We start from the raw sequence: 25,835 nt of genomic DNA, 5'->3' as shown, positions 1-25,835 counted from the left end.
AAGGTCGATCTGGGATGTAATATATAAGATCGATCTGGGATGTAATATATAAGATCGATCTGGGATGTAATATACAAGATCGATCTGGGATGTAATATATAAGATCGATCTTGGATGTAACCTATAAGATCAATGTGGTATGTTCGATTTCCTAAATATATCAATAATCCATTTCATTCTGTACATTTATTTTTCGATCCTTATTTGATGCACTAGCATGTACTTTCCTGTTTATTTAAATGTGGTGATGATGCTGTAGTATATTAGTTTTCTATGAACTTCGGGTATGTCGAATAAAATAAAAAATGCAAAATATTGAATTAGAAAACTTAATACCGTAATATTATGAATCTTAAAATAAACCATGAGGAAGTCACTGTGACTTTCCAGCTTGCTACCAGATTCAGTCAGATGGCTACATACCAAGGGTAAGGATAATAAAGCCAGGAGTTCTCTTTGACGGATTTCACGAACAAACAGCATGACTCTCCTCGAGACATTACACAAGAACTCCATCCTCACAACCTTATGTCTGAGTTGAATTCATTGGTCAATCGTCCAGTGCTGCTTTCTCGCTGGATCATCAATGTTTCAACGTCTAACAACACAGGTACACCTGGATATTTGTCAATACGTATTATCAGCAATGCTATATGATTATATGCTTAAAATCAAATCCCACTTCGGTGATTTTCCTGTTTTTCTCGTTCTAGGTCCTTTATTATCTTCAAGTGTCTTGTTCATGTTAGTTATCACTGAAATAACGCATACAAGGTCAACAGAGCTCCGTGTAGAATCTCTTTCGCGCCATCTTCATTAGACAACTGACCCGTTAAATTTATGTGAAATAAGTAGTGACGTATACAAAACACGATAAACGTCATAACCTGTAGGTATTTGAGCTGTACAATCATTCTAGGACAACATACCAACACAATTCTTACACACATTCGATGAAACTATGGGAAAATATGGACAAAAGAAAGATTTACATGGAAAATCCGGATCTTTATCAGCAACTTCAATCTTGGTCAATCCAAGCAAGTAGTTCTCAAATGAAAACAAGGTAAACAACAACACAACCTCCTGTATACTGATGTGCATCAACCCCTTAAAAACACATTCCTACGGTTTTCATTGAACTTTAAACCACATGACTTGTAGAATAGCTCATTTTAACACAATAACCTCATCCGTGACAATAAACGCACAATGTGGCCATTGCAAAGCTATCAAATATCTGTTCTCTCCAATGACTTCCTACTTTTGTATGTTTCCAAGTCATAACAGTATCTGTTTAATGCCTTATTTTTTGTTTGTTAACTGCATATTTATATTTCTTTTTTTCTCACTGAATTCTAAGTATGTCTCCTGGTCCGAAAAATAATACGCCTAAGAACTTGCGTAAACACAATTTGTGGTGAATTCTTTTATGCCGTTGATTTTCTGTTCAAACGAAAACAAATAATTTCTTTCGTGTCAAGGTTTGCGTGTGGCCTACTGTTTGCTGGTCTTTCATTAAATGTTGGAACTCTCGGTGGAAACGTCTACATCAACTGCCTTGTGTGCATTAACAGAACTGGGCGCATAGGTTGGGTGCCTTTGTTTCAATAGATTGAGACAGAAAACCTTCGTCCTGTCTCTTTTCATCACTGCTGGTCCTCTGTGTGGTGTAGCTGTATTCATTACGTTATATACAGATACAGGTAACTATTTGTTCTTTTTGTTTCTAATGCACGTGCGTACCATAGAAAATACAGCCGTCCATATTAGTGGAATTGTCCACCCACAGTTTGTCACTGCTATAATTTCCGACGATATATTTAAAGTGACACACTAACTAATACCTTTCATAATTTGCAATGAATTTCTTTCGGATAGTGGCACCGGAATGGTCTTTTAACATCGATTTGGCCATTTAATGACATGTTATAGAAGGCAACTGTTCTTTTCATCAAACTACTACATAATCTAAAACAAAACCAACGATATATGTTTTTGTGTAAAATCGCCAGATAATGGCATTTCATTACATAGCTTGCTGATTAACTATTAGAAAATCTTATATGGAAAAAAATAAATGTTCCATATAGTCAGGAATTGTAAAATTCTTTAAGGTTTCATATAGTGTCATATAGAGACATGCCGACTTTACCATTTGTCGAAGCAATTCTCTGTTTCAGTTAAATCGGTACTTGCTACAAGGACCATTGTAGTTCGAATATGCGCCTCGGAAATCTCATCAATTATGTATACTTACACAAGTGAGTTATTCCCCACCTCCATACGAAGCTTTTTCGTAGCGACAGGAAATGTGTCATACAAATTTGGCGGCATGATCGCGCCCTATGTAGCATACATGGTACGTATTAAGTAAAATCTCAATAACAAATCATGAAGTCCTATCCGATCGAGATGACACATCTTTTGTTTTTATGAACTATTATGTAAGCAAGAATTGTGATCGGATTGTTGGTCAGAACTAGAACATACATGGACGTATGAGAGAAACATTATATCAAAGGATAATTGCCTTTGAACCATCGGAGATGAAAAAAGCTAAAGAAAAGAACTTGTCTTCCTTATTTTTTGTTCATTATACACATGTACTTACCAATAATCATTTACTGAAATATACAATATATATCACACAACTCCCTCTTCTTCGTCTTATCGGGGATAGATGACAGGGTTTCTTGTATGTTAAGGTATAAAAAGCCTATAAAGTGACCCTTATTTCATTTGTTCTACTTCCTTCTATTTTTTTCAAATTCATTTAAACATGTAAACCCTCAGCTTTATTGTCTCTTCTTCGAAAAATGAATGTAATATCTAAATTTCAATATATCTATTTAGAGAATTCGTGGGAAAAACACCATATATACGTTTTCTCATTTTTCAGGGAGAAACAGTTGATGTCAGTTACAGTCCAGCAGTACCGGCTATTGTTTATGGTTCCATGTCAACATTAGGAGGTTTATTAAATGTGTACCTTCCAGAAACATCGAATAAAGCTATGCCACAAGTTATGACTGACCTTACTAGTGCTCTGAAAGACAAAACCAATAATTTGCCGAATGAAATATTTTTGAAATTTAATAAAGTTGAAATAAAAAGTGGTTGTTGATTCAATCTGAATAAGCAAAAAATGGTTCCCTTTACCGAACACCTGATTGTGTCTTTTTTCAATGGTGCCTTTGTATATATTTCATGCGGATACATTTACTCCTTTAATTGAACTGGAGCTGGAATTACAACTTTGTTTACTTATGTCAATGTCGACTTGAATCTTTACACCATATACAATAATACAATATATATCTATTGAATAAGTAACAGTTTGTTGTTACATCAGAAGCGTACATGCATAACATGTTGCGTATATAGGTGATGCATTTTTGAAGGTCCCTGGGAAATCTAGCACGCGAGTTTATTGCTACCGAAGTGTGCACAGAAAAAGTGATCTCTGTATACCCTGGTAATTACTAACAATTTGAGCAATAAAAATATTGAGCGGTAACATTATCCGCAAATAATTTATTAAAAAAACAATATATTTCTTTGGGAAGAAAAAAAAGATTAAAAAATACTTCAATGCCCTCAATAATATTAGCTGTTATAAATCAATTTATCGGAGAATGTTTGGAGGTGTTAACTGTAAAATCAAAATTTCCTTGATCGCCTTAATTGTCCCAAAGTGCTCTCCAAAAGAAATTTTGCACTGTTTACTCTTTACTGGAATAGGGAAAGCTTATGAGATTAAAAAATGACAGAAAATTAACAGAAAAAATGCACTTGCATACAGCAATAACAGCTGCAATTGAGAGCATTGATAAGTAACATTAACCACAGACAAGGTCAAGGCATTAACAATTTAAAAAAATTGAAAATAAACAGCATTTATTGACAGTAAATTCACTTTACATGTACATATCACTTCTGATATTGTTAACAAATATGCAATTACAGACAATCTACATCATTCAATTTACAACAGGAGATATTCCATGTTTGATACGTCATAAAGCATAAAGTAAAACTTTGTCTCTATATGCAATGTGCACGTACATTAAGCTTTCTAATATTTTAACAGTTAACAAAAAAACCAAAAAAAATCCACAAATATCACAGAACAAAGTTCTCATTTGAGAACTTGACAGTATCTAACAGTTGATAGTACTTTCATGTAGATAACATACAAGTAAGGTGACTTCATATCATTTAAAGTGTTGCAATCTTTCTCACAAGCTCATTTCCGCAAAATATCATTCCATTGGATTACCAAAATAGGTTTCAAATTTTGTACTGATTTCATAAAGGTCTCATGATACTGAAACTTTGTAGCTGAATTTGTTGATGTCGATATTGATCATTTCCACCTGAAAATTTGCCTTACAGAACACATGCATATTTTCTTTATATCAAAAAGCTGTTTCTATCATCATCAATCACTGTATAAGTAAAATTAAGTATTATAAAAGTAAAATAAATCCTTACCCAGAATATTCTAGATGTCGTGCTTTCATACAGAAAACCAGCGTATTGCACTCACAGGACAAGAATTTTCACAATCATAGATATGTGAAACAATATTAGATACTCTTTATCATTGATGAACACTGTAATAAGGTTTAACAAAATTGATACGATTGATTCCTGTTACATGTCTGAAAAGTTGACGACAATTTAATCTTATAGAATATTTATTTGTAAGTATTATACATGAGAGTGATCATTGATTTAACACTGCTTCCTTAAAAATACCCTTGAACATTTAGGGTAAACATGAAATATTAGAGATGATGTTGTAAAAGGAGACTAAATTGACGGGTCTTATTAATGAATTTAACAGATTGCATGACTCCTGAAAAAAGTAAATCATTTTTATGTGTTTTGTAAGAAATTGTGGATTGAAAGCATTAATTGAATGTATTTTTATTTTCAACATATGATATCAATTGTTATATTTTTAGTTTTAGAACGATGAAAACAGATCATGGAACAAATAAACTTAATATTGATAAGAATAACAACATAACATACACAGAAAAAGACTGTTCCTGATATGAATACAAGTTCATCTTAACATTGCTCAGAATATATATAATATATATAAAATTATCTAATAACAGAAAATACCATGAACAATAACTTGTAAACTCAAAATGGAGTTACCAATCTAATTACAAATTAGTCAATTTTGATTTTTAAATTATTTGCGAAAGAAGACAAAAGAATCAGACATATTTTTCTAACAATATATATAAGTCAGTGATTGGAAATAAAGACAGAACTTGGTATGAATCATGAAAAAAAAAATGTCATTATATTTTTAATTAAAACATATTGTTGAGTTATCCATGATAACATACTATAAGATCACATATATTCATGGAACTTCATTTCTGTGGTTTTTAAAAAAAAAAAATCATTTTGTGGGCAGTTGATTTCGTGGATAAATAGAACTCCATGCGCCTACTTATACTTATTTCAACAATTAAGAGACATATAAATTCATGGATTAAGTGTACCCATGTATTCAATGAAAATAAGTACCCTGCCGAAACAAAGAATTTTACAGTAAGTATCGACTTCAGCAGACATTTGGTATGGTATGACATCATGTCATGAATGATTGAATAAAGTACTGCAAACATACATAACTTTCTGGCAAATTAGTGAAATGATGAATTCTAACACCAGTAAGTATTGCTTTATACAAATAATATACAATAACAACAATTAGCTAAATCATATTTTAGGACAATACCTTCAGGGCTAAAATAAGGTCTTCACTAAAATATGTATTTTTACAGTAACTAACCCTAGGCTCTTCAGACTGAATAGATAAAATTTCCCTCAAAGTTTGATCATGTACAACTAAACACAAATAAAAAGTGGTTAAGCCCTACAGATCACACACTTATATAATTTGCAGTTATTTCATTCAATAAAACAGATGTACATAATAACATTACACGTCACAAGGTCTTCTTTAAAGTCTCTTACAATCACCCGATATGTTTCCTATCAGTATATACTTTTTTTTCAAATCTAATTTGAATGACTTAATAACAAATATCACAATTTTTAAGCCAAGATGCAATAAAAATATTGATAATCTGTCTTTCTTTGTAGCATATTTTTCTTGTCTTTATCAAAAGTTTTATATACTAAATACTTATTGCATGAAATTATTGAGGTCCAAAAGAAATAAAAATCATATATCTGATATCTAACAGTTTTAATCTGATAGCAATATTCAAAAGTGATGTTGAATGATAGCTTATTTTCAAAATTTGACCCCAACAAAGACAAAACAATGAATTATTTTAACACTGTCTTACTCAAAAATCCTTTGAAGTTCAAACACATATTAATTTAAAGATATGTTGATGATGTTTATGTAACTACATAATGATGTCAATCTAAAAGATTTCCACTTATCAATGTTTTTTTAATGAATGCAATTAGGATGTTCAACGAGATAAATGATTCATTCCTTAAAGTTTAAAATTGAATAATACATCTGAATTAGCTCATTCAAAATTACCTATTAAACAATGTTAAAGTTTACAAAAACAAGGGAATAACACATTTACAGTCTGAAATAATATCAAGGATCTGCATAAGCCTCCACATATGTATTGTAATATCACATCTACTGTATATCAAGATATTTTTGCTCCAGGTTATTTTCATCCTAGTACCATTACAAAAAAATTTAGCTCGTGTTCATTTCACCCTCTGAGCAATATGCATAAAAAGGGTAATATCAATGTAAAAAAAAAAAATGATTTTGCCCTATCTTATGTTTGCTCTCCCTTTTTATTGATGAAAAGGACAAAATTAAAACAGGAGCAAAAATTTCACGATATACAGTATATAATTTATAATCAGAATAATAAATGAAAACTTCAGAAACAGTTAAAATGATACATGGCAATAGAAAAGAATATCTGTCTGATGTAAGTGGAAAAGACACTTTTTCATATTTACATAGTACACAAATCAAATTGGTTAATAAATAAAATCTAAAGATTATTGCAGGTACGTAAGTGAAATGCATTCTAATCTATCTTTAGTTATGAGTAATACATAACTGTTCATCTATGGCACTTAATCCCTTCCTCCTCCAAGTATGTAGAAAGACACCATTTTCAATATATCTGACTTGTCTTAAATTCCAATTTCACTTACATATAATTACAAAATGTATTAAATAAATTACTAGTAGTAATAACTTACAATTTAGAAATTTTTTCTAACTATAAAACATGTGAAAATAATACAAATTAATGTAGATGTGTACAGGTAGTAATTATTGAATGAATATCTTGTGTGGTCGAGCATTTTAAACTTTGTTATAAGCTATTTTTTGAACATCACTATAGTAAAGATGTGTTTACATAGCATTTCAGTTAAGAAAAAATTGTGATTTTATTGCTTAATATTAGAAACATCTTAAAGTATAATTCTAGTTTACAATAACATATGTTCAGGGTTCAGATGAAATTCTACTTACAAAACAATGTACATAAAATCAAAGAAAGCATATTTGAGTGGCTCTATTCCCCCTACCACATTTTTTAAATAACAAGATGCCCAATGGTAATATCACCAGGTATATACCACTCAAATATCATGCCTCTAAGCCTTTTAGTTCATGAGAAGAAGTTGTTTAAAAGTTTCAACAAATTTGACCTCTATGACTTTGAATATGTGAAGGTTATTTATATTCCCAAACTTTGTCAGGCTTCATCCTAGGAACATACCAGTCAAATATGCCTCTTAGCCTTTCACCTCTTGAGATGTCATTCAAAGGTTTGTGCCAGGTGAGCTAATAATAAATATTGCTAATCTTAAGGATAGATTAAAGTCCCAAAGAAAAATTCATGAATTCCATTAAAGAAAAACTCTTTTGCACCAATTTCTTGGTAAAATCACAATATATATATTCAAGAGAAAACAATATTGAAGAACCAACACACTATATGTCTAAGATTGCGGCTAGGTTCCTGAAAGGATATCTGAGGTATTCTGTAGAGTTCCTTACAATGCCGTCAACATAATGAGAAAATAAAGGTTTCAAAACATCCAGGAACACTTGTTGTAGTATATTTATAGACTAATTTGTTAACATGTTTCGACCCCTATGTGATATGATGGTAATGCACACATCTTTCTCAGTTTACCCAATTTTCCCCAACATTAAGACCCCTCACATCATCCAATACAAGCTAATTACAAAAACGAGTAATATAAGGTGACAGCCTGTTTCATCATTGTTGTTAGATAAATTACATTTATATAAACCACCAACATTTAACCTACTGAAAACACCAATAAAGTATTCTGTTATAAGTAATTAGCTGCCATTTTCATCAGTAGACAAGACTAACAGAAAAGGAATGTGATATTCTGTTAATGAAACTTGGACGGACGAATATTTCAGAGGTAAGAGAGAGATCATAAATACATATTAAAACTGTATTTAGAGTAAAACAATATATCTTGATATGTTAACATAATTTGCTAGGATGTGGATTTCATATTTTCTGTAATGAAGTGATTATTCATGAAACAGAAATGTAAATTCACTAAACGGTAACAGGTACACTAAATATCACAACTACGTTCTTTTGTTGATCAAAAGTGTTAAACAAAACCTGACAACTAACACCATTCTCATGGTGTCCATTTTGTACAAATCATGCATCACAAAAAAAAAATGAATCTGAAATTCTCTTTTAAAATCTTATTCCTCTTTCATGGTAAGCTTCTGATAAAGACTTAAATATCAGTAGTTAGGATCAATATGTTAGAATCGGTGATCTTGTCATATTAAGGCTTAGATTTTCTATCCCAAGTCCTTCATCCATCCTTTCATGACATCACTCTGTACTTTCTAAACATTCAATCAATTAGCATAACTTGTTACATTACAAACTCAAACAGAAATATCCGTTATGATGTATAGGACATTAAAAGATTTCATAATCTTTGTGAAAATTATAAAAGAGGATAAAATGTAAAAAAAAGATACATGTAAATCTGACAAAAGATTATAGATGTCTGTTTCTATCATCCAGTCTACCAGGGTTTATCACCCAATGAATAGCCAGAGACATTTTACGGCCATATCTCCTTGCAATAGATGGTTGCTACCACAATGAAACTATGCAGGAGGCACACCAAAAGTCTCATCCAAGGACACAATGACAGCACTGGATGAACTATGACCTAATTAGCTTCCTGTGAAATACAAACTCTTTCAAGTAGAGATATAATCACACACTTAAGAGCTTTCCCTGAAGTTGTACAGTTTGATACTCTACCAACTACTGTTTGTATTGTAGCCCTTTCAGTATACATGCATGTAAACAAGATAAGTAATTATATCCACATATAGAAAACACTTACATATCCATGATATACCAAACATTGCCGTTTAAATTGCACATGGAAGAGATCATTGTCTTTGATATTGCCTTCTTATATAACATAAAACAATGTACAGATTCATATAGTTGATTGTCTATATGTTAGAAATATTTACAAACAAGATTCGTTTATGAACCCTATGCTTTCAGTTGTAACAAAAATAAATTCACATGGTCAAAGAGTTTGGGTTTCCTTGTAGTTTTACAAATTTTACAAATATGTTTCCATTCTGAACTTTCTATGTTTTATCTTTTTTTTTTAATTAGATCAAGACATCTATAAATCAGCTATATTTCTACTTTTCATCATTTAAACTGCAGCATATTGTCATCAACTGATAAATTGCAATTAATGTTAAGTTATCAATAGAAACTCTCTTTTCAAATTTGTGTTTTTTGGTTCCGATTTCCCTACATACATAATATCTTTATTTGGAATAAAAAGATAATAGGCAATCGCAACAAGCTCAGGACACCGAAATGATTATTTATTATCATTCGTCTACCGGTGTTGCCTGAAACATATGGGCTTCTTCAGGATTTATTTGGAATAGATTTATTTACCTTACTTCTCAATCACATTAATAACTTTTTACTTTATCATCTCTCATTAAACTATTCAATAAAAATCTAAAAACAAAAACTGTCAAAGCCACCTGTGATGACAGTGTGATAACTTGACATTCCCTGTTATAACTTGCGCATGATTAACTTCATAAATAGACAATAACAAAGTATTACTACAGTAAATAATTTAAAATATCAACACTTACGGCCCTGAATAAAGGTAAAAGGGGCTGCTAGGCAGCATTAAAGTAGATATGAAAACACACAAACAAACACACAAACTGAAGTAAACATATCAACAACAAAAATAACAATATATAATTATATTATATCATTAAAAAAGTCAGATAAATAGTTTTGATTCAATTTTTCAAAAATCTTATCATTAACTCTTCTTAAAACTAGTTTACAATTCTTTAACTGATTTTTATACTTATTTTCAAAAAGCAAAATATCATTACATTGTTAAATAGGAGAAGTAATTCTACAAAATTTATCTAGCTATATTCTAGGGCCAACATTGTAAGGTTGGGCTTATCACAGGCATATAACCTACTGGTTTTCAATTTTAATGAACAGCAATATATAGGTGGATTTATTGTAGACCAGACATGGGCTTATTGCCGGGTAATTACAAAGGGTTTTAATTTTCATTACGATAAATTAATCTTTTCTAAAAAAAATATATAGATTCAATCAACATTTTGAAAAATAACAGGGTACTTACTTTATAAAGTATAAATTTCAGTTAACATTGATAAAAAAGTTATGTGTTGAAAATCAATTTATCTTCTCAGTGGCAACATCATTGTAATTCAATTGTTCCGGGGTTGGCATATTACCCGACTTGAATCTGTTTATAAGCTTAATAGCGCCTTTGAGCATCTTGGACATCCAATACAGCTGTATACAGAGGATGAAAGCACAACCAATGCTGCACTTCAGTGGAATGACAAAAGGAACTCTCCAGGTAGGTATGTTCTTGTATACTGCGTAATGCCAGTACAGGTACGGGAAAACCAGGATCCGACTCACAAAAAAGGTAATCATCATTGCAATACCCACAATCACATATAGAACGGTGTGTTTCTGGTGAAGCTAAAAACAAAACAGACAATTAATATAACATCAAGACACTTATCACAGGTAGTTTTGTTATGATATTTACTTTAAACTCCACAAATAAGCATCTGATACACCTTATTGACATATCATAGCTTTTTTCACAGGTCTAGGTTTGAGCATTTTTGCCTCGTTTTGGGAAGAAAATTAGAAAATTGAGAAGAAAAGTTTTGCAAATTATGGGACTTTGGCTTAAATATGAATGATTTCGATTAGGAATGGGGCCTTAATTCAGCCTTAAAAACCCCTCAAAAAATATATATTTATATAAATAAATTGATCTTTTCTTTTGATTTAAGGGAGACATAATTTATATACAGTGTTATAGCATTCACATAGAAAATACATGTAGCTTCAAATAGTTAAGACAGTTTAGAAGACTTGTAGGATTTATCCTTTGGCTTTTTTGGTTTTTACTTATAGCTGATCTAATTTTTGATTAGGCACAAAATAAATATGAGTATAAACTATTTGTGGCAAATTAAGAAGAAACATTTTACCTGAACCAAGATGCTACGTGCAGCTATAAATGGAAGAGAAACTTCTAATTGAAAGAATACTCCAACAAAGAAATCTCCAATACCTCGTCGGAGAAACTGCAACAGAACCAGCACATTTTATGTATAAATACTCATAATCCTAGTTCCAATTCATTTAATTTATAGGATCTTAAATGAGTTTTTATTTCATAAGATTTTCTGAATCAAGACTTTGAAGTTTTTATTTTTGTGAGTCTTGGTGAACAAAAACTAATTCTGTGAGATTACTTTTATGAAATCTCACTTGAAATGGAAAACCAATCCCAGATATTTTTTATCATGAAACACAAAAAAAAATTATTTTGACAGGTTTAAAAGTCAAAATTCACCACTTTATGAAATCAAAATAAATTTCTGACTAGCTCCACGGTATATTACACTACACATATCCAGAAATATTTTGTATATATATACACATATATATTAAGACTATCTAGAGTTCTGATAAAACTTCAAAAGCTCCAAAAATGCCCTATTCCTTATGATCATATCACCGGGAATAAACAAAAAGATTCAAGGTAAGAGTTATACAGCAATTTGAACATAAACCATTGGTGTATTATTGGGGTAACATATGCATTTTAGTTGCAGGAATGAAAAATATCTCAAACACTTACCACTACCACTGGAAAAAAAATCAAAGGCAGGAAGAAATGATGGACTGTAAGCATTTTGTTATGGAGGACAAAATGTTGAATTCTATTCACAAACGTCTGGTCATGTATGGCTGGAAACGTCAACATGTGACCTTTATACATCACCACAAGGTCATAGAAAAAGTATGGTATTCCAAACCAGGAAAACGCATTGGTCAGCCAGGAGCTTAAAATTGAAAAATGAAAAAAATTTTATTTGTCCATAAATGCTATCATTATTACACATTTATCAAATTGTCTTTTTTCCTCCTTTAATCATGATCGAATTATAATCAGACTAGAATATTTTAAAGAATGTCAAACTATTAAGATATTTTCACAAATAATAATTTACATACAACAGTAATTTACTTTTTAATTTTGATTAATTTTGTCCTTGATTTTTGGACTCAAAGGTCCAACCACGTGACCTTGATATCTGGTCAGTTGTCTTCTTGTTAAATTCTGGTCAACTTTGCATCATAATATGATGACAAAGTGTTCATCAGTAAAAAGATACAAAATTTCAAATTGACCTTTGGACTTAATGACCTTGAGATTTGACCTTGCTTTTTGACCCCAATATATTTTCATGAACTGGACATTTTAACCAAATTTCATGTTAAGAGGTCAATAAATTATTATACTGAATATCAGACAGAGTAATTACTAAGGCATTCCTATTTCCCATACGAGACCCTAAAAATAGTCAACAGATCCACTTTCCTGCTTTGTGTACATACCTGCTGTATAAGATATCATCGTTGCAATGAGAACATACAATAACACCAACATACACTGACACAACACCATGGATGCCATTTACAATTCTGCAATGTATAAATATGGACCAGAATTCAGGAAATTGACACAATAGGGCACATATAATTAACACTTATTTTCAGCATAATTTTTGACAATGTTTCCTTCACACAAACAAAAAAAATTAATTGAAAAATGAAATAAAACATTTTGTCAGGGATTCAAACCTTCATATTACATAGCTTCTGAAATTTGTAGGCAATGCAACAGTAATTTCCTAAAGCCTACATTCACAATTTGTACGTCTAAATGTGTCAAATCTTGGTCCATATGTAGTTGTAGAGTCAGAAGGAATTTGGGATTTGGTATCCTATTAACCAATACTATCTTGTACCAACAAAAATGTGAAAACTACCATGCAGTAACTTTAGAATAGAGCATTACATTTATGAGCTGTTAAAGCACAAAAAACATATTTGTAATGTAGCACATGATCAATTGGTTAAAGGGTAAATATATACCATTGGACGTGGTCTATCGTCGGTGACCAGTTAGCTCAGAAGGAAGAGCATCCGTCTAGAGTTTGGAAGGTCCCAGGTTCAAAACCCAGTGTGGCCGTGCATTTTACCGCTCCTGTTACGTATAGTGTCATGACCAAACCATGTTTCAAGCAGAAGGTGAATTCTTAACAAGGGGCTACCCAAACCTCGGTTGTTAGATGTGATGTCTTCGGGGATGAAGACTAAAAATAAGGAGGGAGAAGTGTAGTGGAACTGGACGAGGACAATCATCTGCGACCAGTTAGCTAAATAGGAAGAGCATCCATCTAGAGTTGGGAAGGTCCCGGGTTCCAACCCCATGACAGGAGAATTGAAAATAAATGGGTCCAGATTGGAATCTGAATTCAATTTGACTCTCAAGATTGAGACAGAAGCTAGCACTCCACTCGAATGATCAGGAGTAATACAACTGAAAGTTTCTTTACATCCTCGATACTGCAGGGGTGTATAGTATCACAACCTATATTTGGGTACAAGTGTTGCCTTATCACCAGATCTTATCAGGTCAGTCTGATATTGACTACATCATGACTTTCACATTTCGCTATATGCTAGAATCACCTGATATTTTATTTGATCAGTATTCAAAAGGTTCAAATTTACGTTTTGGGTAGTTCATACTGTTGTCAAAATAATGTTCAAACATATCATAGAACATTATCTTAATAAAGTTGTGACGACTACAAAACAGAATCGATTGTAAGGTCTTTTTACCTGATGATCCTTCAAAACATTAGGCCTATGGCCTTCCACCATTGATTTTGCAGGCCAATACCAGATATTATTTCACAAGAACTTGGAGACACTGTCAGTACATGAAACAAGGAACTGTACCTCACAGACATCAATTCAATGTAACAGGAAGGAATTTGCAACAGGATTTTAAAATTTGTTTATGTTAATTTTTTTTAGTGAATAGCATGTTTCAAACTATCCCAAATTCGACAATTATTTGAGTAACAAATTTATTACTCAAACAGTAAGTGTCGCTCGAATCCCAGGAGTCTGATTATATGTCAATAAGAATTTATAATAATCACCCTAACAGGCTGTCCATACATTAACTTATAGTCGCTCTTCCTTGATTTTCCATCAGCATCCGGTCGCTTGAGTATGAGAGCGAGTGTTGCGTCTCACTATTTCAATACCACGAAACATGAGTACTTACTTTTCGCTTATGGCGACAATATCTGCATCGCTTAGTTCCTTTCGAAACAAACTGAGCAACGTTTGCTTAGTAACGAGAAAGGAAGATAAATAGAAAGATGTTCCACAGAAAAGTAGCAATAGTTCCTCCATGTTGAAAACTGTACCGGTCCATTGACCAATGACAAAGCGTTTAAGACGTCGTTGGAATTTCTGACCAATTAAGAAGCTTGTAAGAAAATGTCAATCTTTTTCGGAATACTCTTGGGATTTTTCATATTTTTACTACTTTGTCGAGAAAAGTACCAAATGGTTACAAGATCCTGGACAATTTCCGGTGAATGCTTTGTTTATTATCAGAAGTGAGCTTTTGACCAGGTGCAATGAGAAGGAACATCAGCTAGGTATTCATTAATTCTTTGTTATAAAATCTTTATTTTTTTCTGTTTATTTATTACAGATATATCTAATTATTTCAATTTTTGACAAAATGGTACGATCAAATGAAAAGGAGCCCCGGCCCTTCACTGTATCAGCTGATTCTGTCAAAATTAGTTACCATAAAGCTCACCAACCGTGCTTTTTTGCTTCTAATTTTCATGTGGAAAGGTTACTGAAAGTTTATTTTGAAGTAGATTATAAATGCATTTTTATGATACAATAACGATAACACATTTTGTTTGTATGGCGTTATTAATTTCTAAGCCTATACTACGATTCCAATATGGCTTATAATTATAAGACCAACATGTACATAATATATCCGCGTGCTTTGTGCATATGCAGGACATGGAAGAGGTTCATTTTTTCTTTAATATTTCTGCGTTTATGATGTATATAGATGCTGTGATTGTCTAGACTGAGAAAGAAAAGCTGAGTTTTTTCATTGATCTCGGTCATTGACCATGTGCATTTCTCAAATGAAAACTTTTCATGTTTTATATGCATTTGGGACTGGTGGATACCATTTATATGTATTGTTGCAAAGGAATCGAAGCTCTTCCAATGCCCCACTGAATTGCATTCATACCCCTTCATAACTGATCACTGTAACCATTGGTTCATCACATGTTTAACTATATTCACAGAACTGAGTAGAATTTTGAAAGAAATGAGCAAATCTCATTAATGGGATATTTATTACAGGAAGAAGAATTCAATTTTTAGAATAGAGAAATTGATCTATAATGCTGACAAATTCCTCAAGATTTTTATGCACCTTCCTCTAATACTATAACAGCTCAGGTGGAACTTTCCTATCTCACATCCCCAAACCAGAAATCCTTCAGGAATATCAAGTTCATTCATGTATTTCATAGATATGTTCAAATTTAGTGTTTGCATATAATTATATTTGATTTATTGTATATTTTTTGTATAAAATACATATCATTTTATATTCTTAGATGGAAAATCATTGTTGTGATCAGTCTAATTGAAACAATCACTTTCATGTGACGGAAAAAGAATCTGATCAGTAAAACATGGGCCGCACAAAGTCTGGAGGTGGTGGAAGTAGCGTAGGAGCTAGCAGTAGCCATAGTCCGTCATCGGACACTAACTCCACATGCAGTACTGCGGCCGCCGAGGTTCGCATTAAGGACCTGTTGAAAGAGCTTTATCATCTTATACACCAAGTGCAGGTAATTATAACTATAATGCTCTTTTTATCTGTAATATCTCATTTGCCCCATTGCTAGACATCAAAAAAAAAAATTAATGTCCTTGTTTCAATATCTACATGTACACAGCCTGACAAAAGTTATATTATACTTCAGTTGCAACTGTATACTGATACACTTTTATTTTAATTTGGTTTGTGTAACAAGAAAATCAAAGCTGTTCCAATATTTTTGAGAGGAGTCATGCATACATTTGCTCTAAGAGTAGAAATGAGACTCATTTTTATCAACCTCAGAACCTTCTTTTATGAAGTTTATTTTAAAATTGTCAGCAACAAAAGTTGATGTAATTTTGTTGAAATATTGGTCTGTATACCATATAGCTGGTATTTACCAGCTATACTGATAACTTTGTATAACTTGGAATTAGACTACATATTCAGTAAGTAATGTTCTTTGGAAATCTGGCTACAGGAGTTACCTGTTATTGCTCCTCTTCCCTTTTCTCAAAAGTTAACTTTACTTTATTTTAGAGGGCTCTTCATACCTCTAGATATTCTCCTAAAACCAAACAGATGAATCACAATACACACAAACTTGAAAGGAAAATGACTCTTGGAAAATTTCTTCAACTGGAAAATTTTTCATCTAGATTTTTATCTTACATGTACATATACAGTAATTGTAATACATCACTGATCAAAGATTTAATAAAAAAAAGTTTTTGTAAGTTTATAATTTTGATTAAAGTCATGACAGTGCAGATAGACATGTTCATGGAACTGTAAAGGATTTTCTCATGTTGTTCATGTAAACTCGGACAAGAAATATACATTTCATGTGTTTAGTTGTGAATGACAAGCATCTAATTATGGTTTGTTAAAATAATGCATTATTATCTGTAAAGGATGAACGAGCCAGGGGAGAGCACAATCTCACTAACATCTCTAAAACACATGAACGGATGCAACAGGAACAAAAAGGTATTTTGACTGCTTGAGAAAAGTTATATATGTGCTGTTATTTCACTCTATCTTTGTTTTTATAACACAAGATAAACCTTCAGTTGTTAATTTCATAATACATGTACTGTGAAACAAAATTAATCATCAATGTGACATCAGATCTAAATTCTGATTGATAAATGTTCACTAGTTATGATTGAAAATCAACTGGCCCAAATATCAGACAGGTGCAGTATCACTATCAGTAAGTTTTTTTGTATGGCAGTACAAGTCTTTTGTACTACAATTAATTTCAAGAATATTTTCTAAATGTCATTTTGATGATTACTTGATCAGTATAAAAGATTATAACCAACAATATGTTGTGAAAAGTGTCCACAGTTTTTGTTATTTTCATACATTCCTTTTCCAGTGACTCCATATTATAAAAACAAACTCAAAGGTCTGTACAAAACAGCCATGCAGGATGCTGAACTAGAAGCAGAGTAAGTAAAACATATCTTTTGCTATCAATTTATGTTATGTAAGTTGTAAACATTTATACAAAATCACAAGAAAATAGATATTTCTAGCATGACGACAGCTTTGTTAGCTAGGAATAATAATAGGTTTGTATCAACAGGCCGGCCAAGCATTGTTAGCTATGAACAATAACAGGTTTGTCTTAACAGGCCAAGCAAACCAGTTAATTTACAGTTTTGACAATTTATTGAATTATGCACAGTACAGACATAACAGTGTTATTTTTGGTTAAGTGACAATATTATTTGATAAACAAGAAATTCTGATGACAAAAACATATTATCAATATTTATTATAGGACCATTGTCAAACTTGTCTATGAAGGCCACTTAAAGTAACAAAGAAAAGTGACCTTAATAGAAAGGTAGCCTTTATAAAGAGGTTCAATAATCACAATTATTACTAACAGTTTTTCATGATTAGGTAGTCATTAAGGCCAGTATTTCATTATCTTACAAGTATTTTTTCAAACTCATTTATCTGGACATCAGTATGTGAAACCTTTGTTTGAATTCTAAAATTGTGTTTTGTTTTGCTTGAGATTGGTTGCATTATGTAGATTGACTATAATTTCAAAATTTAAAAACACTAGAAATGGCTGTATATTTTTTATGTTTTCTATTGATTTAAACTCTGAATTCACAGGTTATTGAGAAAAGCTCTTGATAAGATTGCTGAGGTAAAAAGCATAAGGGAAAACCGACGACTTGGTAAAATAAAAGGTAGTGTATTGATATTGTTGTGAATCCGGTATTCTGTATTGTACTGTAATACTCCCAAACATCTTTAAGTTATTTTAAGATAGATTTAAGAAGTAAAATACTGGAAAATAAATCCTGTCAGAATGGTTGGTTGGTAGGTGTTGTCAATGTAGATGCCATTTCTCTCACAATAAATTTTTGCAGTAGTTTTCTTCTCAAACTTTGAAACAAAGAAAAATCTGCAGCATTATTTTTTATACAAGAGCAGTGTCAACAACAACTTCTTATCATCTTCTATCTGATCATACACCTTCAAAATCCAGGGTGAAGGGATGGATTAAAAGTTTAGGTAAAAATGTATGTAACTAGATGTTGTTTTATGTTAAACAGTATTTTGACTATATTAGATACAAATATTGATTCTGAATTTTTCAAACTTTTGTCAAATGGAAAGAAATATTTTTTTGTACTGTTTATGATTCAAGCAGGTCATATATTTTCCAATGTCAGGTTGACTTTACAAAATCTGGTTTGTTGGCAACATTGAAGGAGTTCCAACATCAAAATGATTAGAAAATACTCCTTTGCATACTTCATATCTATTTAGAAATCAGTATAGATATCAAAGTTATGTACATAAAATATTCCAGAATATATAAATTTATATTAAATGTTGTAATGTTTCCTTTCAGACTCTGACCGCCCAAAACCAATCATGAGGCGAGGAGTTTTGATGACAATGTTACAACAAAATGCACAAACTTTGCCCCTATGGGTCAGCAAACCTGGAGAGAAGTGAGTCTTTCTATCAGTCATACAGTGTTACTCATGTCTGTCTGATTCGGTTCATATTTATGCCATAGCATCATGACTTCAAGTTTTCCTCCTCATCAGATTCTGGTTTGCATAGGGACAGGAACATTATATCCTAGGGACATCTAGTATCATGCTTCATTTCAGTACTCTCTTTGACCACTGAAATCTTTTATCAAAATCATTTCCAAGGCTTTTTCTAGGAGTCTGTGTGGGGCTAAATATGGGCCACATTCCTTCGTAATATGGTCAATCTCACAATATGTATAGTAGTCTCCTTCACAATTCCTTTCTAATGGATTAATTATTTCCCTAATATGAGATAAAAATAAAAAAGCCCTTTCCCAAATGAATGGAAAATGGCCCTGCTTTCTTTTTAAGCTCCCCAAAGGGAGATCATACACTTGTGGTTGTCCATCTATTCAGTTGTCCGTCCATCATAATTTTGTCTGGAGCATAACACAAAAATGATAAGAGGTATCAACATGAAATTTCCAAGGTAGATATACCTCAACAAAGAGAAGTGCATTGCACCAGAACCATCATTCTGTTTTGCAAAATTTAGGAATTATTGCCCTTTGTTATTTTTCATACTTAAACTTTCTCCTGAGCATTACAATTAAACTATAAGACGTATCAACATGAAGCTTCATAGAGACATATCTCAACAAGGAGAATTACCGTATTTGTAAGTAAGTGTTCAATGATCGACATATTTACCTTGGAGCCTTAAAACACAAACCTATCTGAGGTATTAGGATAATGAAACATTGCAGAAAGTTCGCTAGAAATTCCTTCAGAAATGAAGAGTGATAACATTGACCCAGACAAGGACGAAATGGACATATGTTACACTATTGGCATAGGCACCACTGGAATTGGAGCTGTATAAAGAGCTTTTCCAATCTTTCATTTACTACTGACACATGGTATGTTCCGTTTCGGTCAAGGGATCTCCTAAGTAAATCCTCTATGGAACTATATGACCTCTGACCTAGCTGATTCATGTTTGACCTTTCCTGTTGTTTGGAGCTGTTTGTTTTCAATACTTGCTACATAACCTCTGACCTTTTCTGTATTTTTTGTTCCAGGCCTCCTCCTCTGTGTGGAGCTATCACAGCAGATAATAACTATGTGGCCAAACCAGGAGACAAGGTAGCTGCAAGAGTGCGGTCAGAAGATGAAGAGAACTGGATCTTAGCTGAGGTCGTGACCTTCAACTCCTCTACCAACAAATATGATGTGGATGACATTGATGCAGATGAAGGAAAAGAGTGAGTATTTTGCAAAAAAAAGATTTCTCACAGAAGTTGTTTAAATAGATCTGACCAAAGTGTTAAAGTTTTCTCCAAAATAGAAAACCCAAACTGTAGTCAGTTTGGAATTAAAAAGAAACCAAATTTAGAAAAAAAATTTATCTACATTCTTACATCCATAATTTATGTTGAAGCAGTATTCAAAGTGTTGATGGCATTAGTTTAAAACACTGACCTAGGCCTGGGTCAGCATTAAATTTTAGGATAAGTAGCGAAATGGAGTGTATTCTTTCTCTTCATACATTCAATATTCCTGGAATTTTGTTTTCACCTTTTCCCAGCTGTTACATGTTATGTTTTAGAATTACTGACAGGGCTAGATTAAACTTTTCTTTAAAAAGACAGGAGAATTCTTGTGTAATACAGTAGAATTTACTACTTGTAACACTTTTTCAGTAATGTAACAGAGCAATTTTTCCTGAACTCAAATTAGCAGATTCTTTTTTGCCTGCATGGTTTTATTGGAGGCATATTGTATGTCTTGTTTGTCCGTCCTGTTTCGTCTGAAATAATGTTATATTTTCAGAACTCCTCAAGAGATTTGGTTCATATTTACTCCAAAGTATCTTAACATCAAGTTCTACACCTGATCACGTTAAGTTGGTAATAGGTCAAGGTTAAATTGTCAAAAGTCACATTGAACAACTTCTGCGAATTCATCAAACACAATGCTTGATACTTAGATGCATGAGAGTAAGTTGTTCTAATACAGAAAGCTGTCATTTGTGTAGCTCACAAATTTTATCATTTGCGTGTAGATGAGGAACACTTATAGATACCAATATCTCATGAATAAATCAAATTTTGAATTTCTATGATATATATTTAATATATTGTGTATGATATATTGCAGACGACATACTCTCAGTAAAAGAAGAATTGTTCCATTACCAATATGGAAGGCTAACCCAGAAACTGATCCAGAGGCATTATTTACTAAAAATATGGTAAGATTTCAGACTAGAAATATCATGGTATCAATATACCAATGTTAATCCAAAAAGATCAAAACTCTTGTACTCAAAATTCAAATGAACCATTCCCAATCTATCTTCTCTTTATGTATCCTTTTAATATGCTGCGTTCTATGAATATGTTAGAGGAAAATCTATGATTAATTATGTTTGTTTCCTTCTTTACCCATTATGCTGTAACATTTCCCTTTATTTTGCAGCAAAGAGATCAAAGGTAACTAAAGAATGACACTATGGCAATGGATTTGTTTTATATCACCTAGTCATGCTTCTTTTGTATTGTTTTGCAGTTGGTGCTAGCACTGTATCCTCAGACAACCTGTTTTTACAGAGCCCTCATACATGAACCCCCTAAAAAGGTAACTGTCAACCATATGTATTCCAATACATATTTGAATAGAAGGGACAAAAACAAATCTTGGTACATCGTTTTAAAAAGAAATTTTACATCAGTATAAAATGTTTGTCAGATATTTTTCTTGTGAAAAATTTGAGAATTATTCTTAGGTTTGAAAATGATTTGCTCATTTATACCATGTGCAACAAAATGACAGGGTTGGGGTGAGGGTTGTTCTACTGTCCAAATATTTGTCTTTATGTATTTATTTCATTTTCAAACTTAAGCTAAGTAAAAGTATTAGGGGTATTTTGAGGTTGCAAGTTATTTTTTTCATTAAGATATGCGTATTTTAATTAAAACCTTTGTAAAGCTGTGAAAGTTGAAGTATTAAGCTGCACATAACAGTATTCTTCATGAACTTTTCAGCCACAAGATGACTATTCTGTGTTATTTGAAGACACCTCCTATCAAGATGGCTACTCTCCACCCCTCATGGTCGCCCAGCGATATGTTATTGCATGTAAGGAAGACAAGAAGAAATGAATAAAACTCAGGTGTTCAAATTGATTTCATACAACATATGATACAACTGGATATAAAAGAATCAATTTCTTAATCTCAAACTGAACTCTTTTCAACTTAATTTATTGAACAAAAGTTTTTCAATATTTCATTAATGCAAGATGGAGTCTTTGAAATGAAAGCATACATTTTAAAATCAGATTGAAGTAAATGAAACTAAACGACCATATGCATATTGAAATTGGCATACTTTTAATGAATTTCGAAATATTGGAATGGTTGCGAGACTTTCCAAAATTAATAACAAGTATGTCGTATGTTGAAAGACCCGGTTTTCTTCAAATAAGTGTTGTCGAGAGAAAATTTGTTTCCTCTGGATTTCCTTGCTTCACTTTCATTTGTTAATAATTCAGATTGATGTTCTGTTGCTTTTTATATGAAGGACAATTTCCTGTCAGTTGTTATACAAGTTCAAGGTATTGGTGGGTAAAGTCTGTCTGTATTTGTAGCTAGCTACATTACTTGTGTCAGGGTAGGCTTACCTTTTAACATGGTTCGTCATGATTTTAGTGTGTGAAATGGTCACAGTTATATTTCCATGTCCTGTTCATCTATGCTTATAATGACCCACTTGAGGAGTGTAATTATAGTGCTCTTGTATTTCAATACCTATATTATCCTATTATTGTTAACTAAAACCACAATAACGATAATGATGATTGTTGATAAACAGCTACTGTAAACACACTGTTTTCCTGGAAATTTAGTTTTGTGATTAAAATCAGTTTGCAAGAAAGTTTTGTATAAAAATTAAGACAAGATGTTGAAAAATTATCACACTATAGCATAGTCTATTCAGTATCCAAATATTATTACAGTATAGAATAGTCTATTCTGTATCCAAATATTATTACAGTATGGAATAGTCTATTCTGTATCCCATATTATTACAGTATGGAATAGTCTATTCTGTATCCATATTATTACAGTATAGAATAGTCTATTCTGTATCCATATTATTACAGTATATTACAGTATCCCATATTATTACAGTATGGAGTAGTCTATTCTGTATCCATATTATTACAATATAGAATAGTCTATTCTGTATCCCATATTATTACAGTATGGAATAGTCTATTCTGTATCCCATATTATTACAGTATGGAGTAGTCTATTCTGTATCCCATATTATTACAGTATGGAGTAGTCTATTCTGTATCCCATATTATTACAGTATGGAATAGTCTATTCTGTATCCAAATATTATTACAGTATGGAATAGTCTATTCTGTATCCCATATTATTACAGTATGGAATAGTCTATTCTGTATCCCATATTATTACAGTATGGAATAGTCTATTCTGTATCCAAATATTATTACAGTATGGAATAGTCTATTCTGTATCCCATATTATTACAGTATGGAGTAGTCTATTCTGTATCCCATATTATTACAGTATATAATAGTCTATTCTGTATCCAAATATTATTACAGTATGGAATAGTCTATTCTGTATCCAATATTATTACAGTTGGACTATTCTGTATCCCATATTATTACAGTATGGAATAGTCTATTCTGTATCCAAATATTATTACAGTATTACTGTATCCAAATATTATTACAGTATGGAATAGTCTATTCTGTATCCAAATATTATTACAATATAGAATTGTCTATTCTGTATCCCATATTATTACAGTATGGAATAGTCTATTCTGTATCCAAATATTATTACAGTATGGAATAGTCTATTCTGTATCCAAATATTATTACAGTATGGAGTAGTCTATTCTGTATCCAAATATTCAGTATGGAGTAGTCTATTCTGTATCCAAATATTATTACAGTATGGAATAGTCTATTCTGTATCCCATATTATTACAGTATAGAATAGTCTATTCTGTATCCCAGTATGGAATAGTCTATTCTGTATCCCATATTATTACAGTATGGAGTAGTCTATTCTGTATCCCATATTATTACAGTATGGAGTAGTCTATTCTGTATCCCATATTATTACAGTATGGAATAGTCTATTCTGTATCCCATATTATTACAGTATATAGTCTATTCTGTATCCCATATTATTACAGTATGGAATAGTCTATTCTGTATCCCAAATATTATTACAGTATAGAATAGTCTATTCTGTATCCATATTATTACAGTATGGAATAGTCTATTCTGTATCCAAATATTATTACAGTATGGAATAGTCTATTCTGTATCCAAATATTATTACAGTATGGAGTCTATAGTATGGAATAGTCTATTCTGTATCCCATATTATTACAGTATGGAGTAGTCTATTCTGTATCCCATATTATTACAGTATAGAATAGTCTATTCTGTATCCCATATTATTACAGTATAGAATAGTCTATTCTGTATCCCATATTATTACAGTATGGTATATTATTACAGTAATAGTCTATTCTGTATCCCATATTATTACAGTATGGAATAGTCTATTCTGTATCCAAATATTATTACAGTATGGAATAGTCTATTCTGTATCCCATATTATTACAGTATAGAATAGTCTATTCTGTATCCAAATAGTATTACAGTATGGGTTAGTCTATTCTGTATCCAAATATTATTACAGTATGGGTAGTCTATTCTGTATCCAAATATTATTACAGTATGGAATAGTCTATTCTGTATCCATATTATTACAGTATGGAATAGTCTATTCTGTATCCAAATATTATTACAGTATGGAATAGTCTATTCTGTATCCAAATATTATTACAGTATGGGTTAGTCTATTCTGTATCCAAATATTATTACAGTATGGGTAGTCTATTCTGTATCCAAATATTATTACAGTATGGAATAGTCTATTCTGTATCCAAATATTATTACAGTATGGGTTAGTCTATTCTGTATCCAAATATTATTACAGTATGGGTTAGTCTATTCTGTATCCAAATATTATTACAGTATGGAATAGTCTATTCTGTATCCCATATTATTACAATATAGAATAGTCTATTCTGTATCCAAATATTATTACAGTATGGAGTAGTCTATTCTGTATCCAAATATTATTACAGTATGGAGTAGTCTATTCTGTATCCCATATTATTACAGTATGGAGTAGTCTATTCTGTATCCAAATATTATTACAGTATGGGTTAGTCTATTCTGTATCCAAATATTATTACAGTATGGGTTAGTCTATTCTGTATCCAAATATTATTACAGTATGGGTTAGTCTATTCTGTATCCAAATATTATTACAGTATGGAGTAGTCTATAGTCTATTATTACAG

General features: G+C 31.6%; 2 protein-coding genes across 2 annotated transcripts; one reads left to right on the top strand and one right to left on the bottom strand.

The window, feature by feature from the left end:
* Positions 1–10,790: 10,790 nt before the first annotated feature.
* LOC132548814 (TLC domain-containing protein 3A-like) lies at positions 10,791–14,927 on the bottom strand. Its single transcript, XM_060212707.1, has 4 exons — positions 14,797–14,927; positions 12,289–12,493; positions 11,633–11,728; positions 10,791–11,108 (listed from the first exon to the last, which is right to left on the bottom strand). Exons 1-4 carry the CDS (start codon positions 14,925–14,927, stop codon positions 10,791–10,793), a joined length of 750 nt encoding a protein of 249 aa, XP_060068690.1.
* A 178-nt stretch (positions 14,928–15,105) lies between these two features.
* On the top strand, positions 15,106–23,520 carry LOC132548819 (SAGA-associated factor 29-like). Its single transcript, XM_060212712.1, has 10 exons — positions 15,106–15,178; positions 16,181–16,417; positions 17,304–17,379; positions 17,774–17,846; positions 18,529–18,605; positions 19,277–19,379; positions 20,489–20,671; positions 21,567–21,660; positions 21,978–22,046; positions 22,454–23,520. Exons 2-10 carry the CDS (start codon positions 16,259–16,261, stop codon positions 22,568–22,570), a joined length of 951 nt encoding a protein of 316 aa, XP_060068695.1. The 5' UTR covers positions 15,106–15,178; positions 16,181–16,258; the 3' UTR covers positions 22,571–23,520.
* The last annotated feature ends 2,315 nt before the right edge of the window (positions 23,521–25,835 follow it).

This window comes from Ylistrum balloti, unplaced genomic scaffold (genome assembly GCF_031769215.1).
Source record: "Ylistrum balloti isolate Yb309-2 unplaced genomic scaffold, AGI_CSIRO_Ybal_v1 Utg370028, whole genome shotgun sequence".
NCBI classification, from domain to species: Eukaryota; Metazoa; Mollusca; class Bivalvia; order Pectinida; family Pectinidae; genus Ylistrum; species Ylistrum balloti.
This window is presented reverse-complemented; position numbering and strand designations above follow the sequence as displayed.

Coding starts and splice junctions, on each gene's coding strand:
- LOC132548814 (XM_060212707.1), bottom strand. CDS start 14,927: ATGGAGGAACTATTGCTACTTTTCTGTGGAACATCTTTCTATTTATCT. Junction 12,494..14,796: donor ATTGTCGCCATAAGCGAAAA/GTAAGTACTCAT, acceptor TTCAATTTTAAG/CTCCTGGCTGACCAATGCGT. Junction 11,109..11,632: donor CACGTAGCATCTTGGTTCAG/GTAAAATGTTTC, acceptor TTTTGTTTTTAG/CTTCACCAGAAACACACCGT.
- LOC132548819 (XM_060212712.1), top strand. CDS start 16,259: ATGGGCCGCACAAAGTCTGGAGGTGGTGGAAGTAGCGTAGGAGCTAGC. Junction 17,380..17,773: donor GATGCAACAGGAACAAAAAG/GTATTTTGACTG, acceptor TTCCTTTTCCAG/TGACTCCATATTATAAAAAC. Junction 22,047..22,453: donor TACATGAACCCCCTAAAAAG/GTAACTGTCAAC, acceptor TGAACTTTTCAG/CCACAAGATGACTATTCTGT.